The sequence below is a fragment of the Plasmodium cynomolgi genome, chromosome 7, assembly GCF_000321355.1.
Source record: "Plasmodium cynomolgi strain B DNA, chromosome 7, whole genome shotgun sequence".
In the NCBI taxonomy this organism is placed as follows: Eukaryota; Apicomplexa; class Aconoidasida; order Haemosporida; family Plasmodiidae; genus Plasmodium; species Plasmodium cynomolgi.
Genome location: NC_020400.1, coordinates 963,026 through 970,485, shown reverse-complemented (window position 1 = coordinate 970,485; position 7,460 = coordinate 963,026). Strand labels below are relative to the sequence as shown.

At 47.1% G+C, this 7,460-nt stretch overlaps 3 protein-coding genes across 3 annotated transcripts in view; 2 read left to right on the top strand and 1 right to left on the bottom strand.

The window, feature by feature from the left end:
* PCYB_073190 (thiamin pyrophosphokinase 1) overlaps nucleotides 1–60 on the top strand; it is a gene marked incomplete at both ends in the record, with an annotated part of 1,269 nt that extends 1,209 nt beyond the window's left edge. The window contains one exon of the mRNA XM_004221716.1: nucleotides 41–60. Within this exon, the coding sequence (XP_004221764.1) occupies nucleotides 41–60 (20 nt within the window). The remainder of the gene's footprint in view (nucleotides 1–40) is intronic.
* Nucleotides 61–148: 88 nt separating this feature from the next.
* On the bottom strand, nucleotides 149–2,429 carry PCYB_073180 (hypothetical protein; the record flags this gene model as incomplete). The annotated part of the gene is made up of 1 exon (XM_004221715.1): nucleotides 149–2,429. A coding segment is annotated over one exon (2,280 nt), but the record flags the coding sequence as incomplete, so codon positions are not given.
* A 2,566-nt stretch (nucleotides 2,430–4,995) lies between these two features.
* On the top strand, nucleotides 4,996–7,254 carry PCYB_073170 (hypothetical protein; the record flags this gene model as incomplete). The annotated part of the gene is made up of 2 exons (XM_004221714.1): nucleotides 4,996–6,789; nucleotides 7,027–7,254. The coding sequence occupies 2 exons, from the start codon at nucleotides 4,996–4,998 to the stop codon at nucleotides 7,252–7,254; spliced, it is 2,022 nt and encodes a 673-aa protein (XP_004221762.1).
* Between the last annotated feature and the right edge of the window lie 206 nt (nucleotides 7,255–7,460).

Genomic DNA, 7,460 nt, shown 5'->3' with positions numbered 1-7,460 from the left:
TTNTTTTTTTTTTTTTTTTTTTTTTTTTTTTTTTTTCCAGCTATTCATAACATTTGGTGAGTTTGCGGCAAAATGGCTAGCTGCCCTAAAAACAGGCGCACTCCGCGTAACAAAAAAATAAACGGGAGGTGGGGAATGGGCTGCCGCGCTATGCGATTGGCACGTCCGTGTACACCTCGTTTTTGTTCTTGGACTTCTTCTTCACCTTCTTCGTTTCGAATGTGTGCTCAAAGTTGGTGTCATGGTCGTAGTTGCCGCAGTTGCCGTAGTTGTCGTCGTTGTCGTCGTTGTCGTCGTTGTAGTGCGGGTGTGTTCTTTTCTTCTCCTTCGCGGTATGGTCAAGGGTAAGGTTGGTCGTGCCGTAGCTCCGCGGCGCCGCCGCCCTGCGTGAGTCTCTGTGCGCGTTGTTGGATTGCCCACCCTTCTGTGAGCCAACTCCTGACCTGCTAATAAAAATGTCAATGGTGAAGGGGTAAATGTTAACCTCCTTCCTGTGTGCAATGTCCAGGGATAACAGCGCGTTGGAGACTTCGATGTGGAAGGTGGAGCTATCTGGAATGAACACCTTCTCCTTCGAGTTGTCCTTCTTCGTTTTGCAAATATAATACAAATTGTTCAGGGTGCTTTTACTGATGTATTTCTTCGGAATGATGTCCGTCTCGATTGTGTGGAGTAAAATGCTGTGCCTTCGTATGAGTAGCGAAAGCAGTTTGGGGGACTGCGTTTTTTTGAAAGCGTTGTAAATTAAATTTACATAAATGGGAAGGAAGTGAAAAATGCATTCCGAACATAGCAAGCTCGTGATGGCCATGGGCATCCACAACACACCTCTTATGTCGATGCCTTCACTATGTATGCTATTCTTTAAGTGTACAAATAGTTTGTCCAGCTCCTCTACATAATCCAATTTCCCCGCCGCAATTAAAGCGTACGCGCACAGATACTTGTTAATGACATATTTTTTCCTTTTTACATTCCGTTTGTATTGTTTGTCCTCATAGACACTGTTACCGCTCACCACACGATGGTCACCTCCATAGGGGAAACCGCCAATTGGCATGACCGTATCGCCATTGAAATGTGTGCTGAAATTTTTTTTTTTTTTTTCGCTCTCCCATTGTACGTATGGCCCCTTCACCTGTACACACATATCGTCAATTTTTTTTTCCCTTTCTTCCAAATAATTGTTTATCTTTTCATATGCCATTTTTAACAACTCAACATCTCGAATCCTCACTTTGGAAAATGCATACACTATTTTGATAATATCAATAGAGGAAAAGGTTTCGAAGTTTCTCTTCATATGCTCACAAATCGTTTCATAAAAACTCACGTCCTCCAAAGAGGCATCCGCATAAGTATTCACGATGATGCTAATTTCATTTGGTGTGTATGTGTGCACATAATTCTGTACATACTTTGCCAACATGAACATGCAGAATTCGTCTACATGTTTGCACGTCCCGATGGTGAAAATAAAATTTGTTATCATATGATGTGTCATTAGCTCCAGATTTTCGCAGATCAGGTCGGAGTGGGCGTACAAAATGTTGCTGTCTATGTGGCTGAACAGATATTTCGCCATGTAGACTAGCAGCACCTTGTGCAGCAGGATGTTTTTGATGCTGAGCAGGTTGTTCGTTATGTGCTGTCGGTGGTCCTTCCTCAGGTGAAAGCGAGAGTCGTCGCTTTGTGCTATGTTTTGCGCCCACTCCTCGTCTGCCGCATCTACCTCGTCGCCCTCGCCGTGGGCCGCGCCGCCAACCGTGCCGCTCGTACTGTGGTTTGTCCATCCGGGTGCCGCTCCGTCGAGTGATTCGACTTCAAGGCCAAGTGGGTCCTCCCTGGGATGGCCGGTCTGCATTCCACTCCCAAGTGTGGCAGCGCTCCCAAGTGTGGAAGCACTCCCAAGTGTGGAAGCACTCCCAAGTGTGGCAGTATTCCCAACCGTGGCAACACTCCCAACCGTGTAAGCACTCCCAACCACGGTTTCTCCCCCCCCGCAGAGGGGCTCCCCCATTTCGACTGACCTGTTGAGGTCATTGCTAATTTTGTTAATAACATTAACATAGTGCGACAGCCGATTCACGATGCCTGCGTAAACCTCCTTACTCTTCACTTCGTTCACACACATGAGCAGCAGGTAGTCATACAGATGGAGAAACGAAATGGACTCCAACTTAGAATAAATCGCCTGACATAAGTTCATAAAAATATCTTGCAACATTTTTTTATTAACGTAATCTTCATTTTTGTATGAAACCTCCGAAGTGCCTGCACATTTGACGATGCTGTTTTTGTCATTTGACATGGAAATGTTATTGTGGTGTAAGACAGTCAACAGGAGGAGCCCATTTTTTATTTCTTGTGCAGACAAAATTTTGTAGTTAATTCGTCTCAGGGTCTCTATAAAGGCCTTACTGTTCCTTCTGTGAACATAATGATAGAAGATATTTGCGTCCATGAAGTAGGAGTCAGCTTCGGTTTCAGCTTCAGCTTCAGATTTGGCTTCAGCTTCAGATTTGGCTTCTGATTCAGATTTAGCTTCAGCTTCAGATTTAGCTTCAGCTTCAGATTTAGCTTCAGCTTCAGATTTGGCTTCAGCTTCAGATTTGGCTTCTGATTCAGATTTGGCTTCTGATTCAGATTTGGCTTCAGCTTCAGATTTGGCTTCTGATTCAGATTTGGCTTCAGCTTCAGATTTGGCTTCCGATTCGTTTGCTCTCCGCAGATTCACGTAAGTCAAGGGGAATAACAACGAGCAGTAGTTCACATGCTCCTTGCTTATCAGCTTCTCTTTATAATTCAAAATGTCGCATTTTTTGAGTCTGTAAATAAATTTATGCAAGTTGTTATTCAGGAGGGCATTCATACAAGGGTTGTTTCTGCTTGTTCGTATCAGTTCGTTTCTGTTCACTTTTGGTTTCTCAATATTGTGAATGTAATAGACGTTGTTTGGTGCGCTTGTGTGATGGCTCTCGTTTGCCGCGGTGAGAGTAGTAGCCCTACTATTCTGTCCCCCCCCCTTCGAACGTAAGAAATGAACTACAGATGCCGTATCCAACACGTACTTCAAAATATTGCGACATTCTATCACCTCACCAAGTGAACATTTCCTATTTAACATCCCACTCGTTAGTAATTCATAGTCCCTCATCAGCTCAGTGGCTTCCTTTTTACTATAGCGCAAATAAAAATTCCTTAAATCTGCTTCATTTTTGACATTTTTTATATCGTCGTACTTTCCCTCATCGTTGCTTGGCGCACAACTGGGGGCGCTGGAAAAAGGGCTCTTCCTCCCGCCATTCGTTTTGAGATCATGTAGCAGCCCCGTCCTTCTTCGGCTATGCTTCAAGTACCCAATTCGCATCATTTACCTTGTGGATGGTGTGGTCGCTATATGGGGGGTGGTGGGTTGATCCCTATACACTCCCAAGGGTCAATTACACACATTAATTTATATACACATATATATACTTATCACTTGTGCTGTGCGAGATGGGTAGGGGTGATAGTGTCCCTCGTTGCACTGTAGGCAACATGAGAGAGCAAACCCTGTTGAACCTTTGCAGATTGGATAGACATTCGCATCAACGTAGGACTCGAAACAGCGCTGGGTCTACCTCCCTACTTTCACATCCCTTTAGATGTTACACTGCAAGTTCAGTTCAACGTTTTTGGGGGTACTACAGCCATTTCAGTTGGCTAGCTGGGGAGAGGAGGGATAGAAATATCTGCACGGTGGCGTTTTTAAGCTCTCCCCCAAATTTTTAGGAAAGTAGAGCCTAATCAAATTCGCCTGGCCGCTTCGCCTTGGCTTTCATTCGATGCGGTGGCATATAAAAAGCATTTCCCTCCCAGGGTCGTTATGCATCACGGCGCTCTAAGATGCGACGCGGCTTCTACATCACACGCTGGGTGAGCCGCAGGTATTTGCTGCGAATTGTTGTGACAACTGTGAACGGGTCCTCTGCCAGGGGGCGTTTTTTGCTTCCCCTTTTTGCTTCCCCTTTTTGCTTCCCCTTTTTGCTTTCCCTGTTTGCTTCTCCTTTTTGCTTCTCCTTTTTGCTTCCCCTTTTTTGCTTCTCCTTTTTTCTACCCCTTACTGCTTCCCCTTACTGCTTCCCCTTACTGCTTCCCCTTACTGCTTCCCCTTTTATTATGTTTTTTTTTCCTCCTGTATTAGCCCCCTTTGGGGGCACCTTCGTCACCTCTGCCACATGTCACTCGGTGCACGGCGTGCGCAGTACAGCTGGATGTAGTACGTAGTACCCCCGTTTTTCTTTTCCCCTTGCCGTTCATGCGCACCGCAGAGAAGCGGCAAAGGGCGGAGAAGCGGCAAAGAAGGGGCACCTTCTAACCAAGTACTGACGGAAGAACCTCCCCCAAAGTGACCATAAAACGCCTGCGAGTTGTTTACCATTTTTTGCGCAAAAGAGAACCTTCCTTTTCCGCGGTGCCCATTTTTTCGAGGCATTCTAGCCATTTGCCATAACACCCTGGGGAGAAAACCGCCACCCGCCACCGCCTCCGCTCTCTCCCCCTCCACCTGCCATTCGTAATACGGCGCAGAGGGGCATATTCCGGGAGCATGTGCTGGTTTACTTATCATCCTTTTTTTTTTTTTCCTTGTCGTCTCCACTTGGGTACTTCTTCCCCATATAAGTATATCCATCGAAAGGTGGTTATGCTTGATGGTTATGCTTGATGGTTATGCTTGATGGTTATGCTGGATGGTCATTCCTTCCGCATAGGTAAACTAGCGTAAAGGTAACCACCCTGCAAGGGGGGTTAAATCATATGATGCATATCTGAGGGATCATTTTACGAGAATGTTTTATTGTAAGCCGAAGTAGTGCTTCTCTTCTGGTGAGAGTTCCTATTTGTTGGTCTCCCATTGTGGACTCCCTCCAGGGTTATACCCCTTACACCAGGGCAGGATAACTGACTCATTCCCTGCACTGCTAAGCAGTTCCCCCTTTTTCTATGCATCCCATGGAGGAAGGAAAGGCAAAGTGTCACATCAAACTGAAAAAGAGTGACCAGAAGAATAGCACTAGGAAAAGAAAGACACTTAACGTGTTTGAAGAGTCACATTGTAGTCAGGACGAGGGGAATGATAAAAATGAGACAGAGGAATGGATAGGTGCAAAGGCACAAAAAATTAGGGGAATAAAAAATGGGGAAGTTATAACTGAACCAAGTAACGATTTGGAGAAACAAGCCGATTCAGCAACGTCTCATTTTATTCGTTCCCTACAGGAGAAGCTTGAACGAGTTCAAAATAAGAAGAAAATTGTTTATTTGAATTTTCCCCCCAAAAGGGGAGCCGGGTTAAGTGAAAAACAGTCTCATGGGGAACTTGTCCGAGTTGGCAGCTCGGAGGCTAAGAACGGGGGTGAAGGCCGAATGGAGGAGGGAGGACCTAACGAGCTGTCAGCAGGTTCCGCGGATGGAAGGGACCCAAATGATGATTCGCACGAAGTGGAGGACTCAGCCGGGTTAGCAGCGGATGCAGGGTTAGCAGCGGATGCAGGGTTAGCAGCGGATGTAGGGTTAGCGGCGGATGTAGAGTTAGCAGCGGATGCAGGGTTGGCAGCGGATGTAGGGTTGGCAGCGGATGCAGGGTTGGCAGCGGATGCAGGGTTGGCAGCGGATGTAGGGTTAGCAGCGGACGCCGGGTTAGCAGCGGACGCCGGGTTAGCAGCGGATGAAGGGTTAGCGGCTGATTCCGAACTGACGGCCGACTTCCACCAGGACCGAAACCAGCGAGGCAAAGCGAACAAGTACCACATCTCGGAGGAGAGCCTGACGTATAGAAGGAAACTCTTCCTGGAAAAATTCAACAAAAACGAAAAGGAGTCCATTTTTAAAAATGAAATGAACATGTACACAGATTTTGACGACCATCATATCGAGGTGGAAAATTACGGGAAGCGCATTTTGAGCAAAATGGGATTTAACGAAGAGATTTACAATAGGTACATAAATGAGTACTACCAGGAACGTAGCGACAAGAACTACTTTGACAGGATATATGACTCCTTCCAGTCTCGGGAGTTTCGATTCACGGGAGTGGGCGCGGAGGAAGAGATGAGGGAGAATATGCAGCGGATTCGGGGTGGGAAGGGGAGCGCAAGTAAGAGCGGAAGAAAGAGCGGAAGTGGGAGCAGAAGTGGGAGCAGAAGTAGGAGCAGAAGTAGGAGCAGAAGTAGGAGCAGAAGTAGGAGCAGAAGTGGGAGCAGCCACGAGGGAGAGGGCAGCAGGACGGGGCGAAAGAAAAGGCGAAGCGGAGACAGCGAGAGAGGTGATAAGCCCCATGACAACGCCCGGAGAAGCAAAGGTAATAAATGGGAACACAGAGAGGAAGCCAGGTGCGCGGACCCCAGCCCGAGTGACAACATGGATAACTGTAACCTATTCGAAGGACTCATTGTGAAAATTAATTTAAAAACTCATGAATTTTACAAACGAAAGGGAGTCATAGTCTACACGAAAAGGGGAAGGAGAAGGAGAAAGGAGACAAGGGGGAGGAACACAGGGGGGGGGGATGAACCGAGCTGCATCCTTGGCTTACTGCTTTATAAAAGCAACAAATATATCCATTTGTACAAAGAAGTGGTTAAGAAAAAGATAAAGGACTACCTGTCGTGGAAGGAGGACAGAGGAGGGACAGAGAAGGAAGGAGGTGGTCGAGTTGGGGATGGCCGCGTTGGGGGTGGCCGCGTTGGGGATGGCCGAGTTGGGGATTACCACGCTGGGGATGGCCGAGTTGGAGACGACTCCAGTGTGGACGATCGGCAAAACGAGAGGAAACAATTTTGGGAAGCTTTCCTTAAACAACTAACAAAAAAGGTCAAACTGGACAGGAAGGATGACCATTCTCATGCCCATTCTCATGCCCATGACCGTGACCATTCTCATGCCCATTCTCATGCCCATGACCGTGACCATTCTCATGCCCATTCTCATGCCCATGACCGTGACCATGGGGTGAGGAATAACGAATCGAAAGAACCATTTCAGCTTGCCGAAGTGAAGTCGAAATATGTGGAAACGAGCATCAGTGAGGAGACGGTAAAATGCAAAGTTGTCGGGAGAGGTATCTGCCTCTCGAAGGGAGACATTTCTTTGTATAAACAGACCGTCAAGCTGAAGAAGATCAAGGGTGATCACGCGCACGTCCAAGTCGAGGGGGGGCACCTTCTGAGGCTCTCCCTGGACGACGTTTGCCAATACATAAGCCACGTGTGATTGGGAAGCGGCACCCTGCATGATGCCTGCAGTGACTCTGGTTGCACATTGCTGCGCGAGGGGCAATAGTGCTCTGCTCTGCTCGGCTCGCCGCTTCTCTTCCCTCGTGCACCTTTTTGCCTCCCCTTTTTTTTTTTGGTTCATCATAATTAACCGTGCGCAGTGGGCGTACCGCTAATTTGTCTTCTCCCATCCTGTAAGAAAAA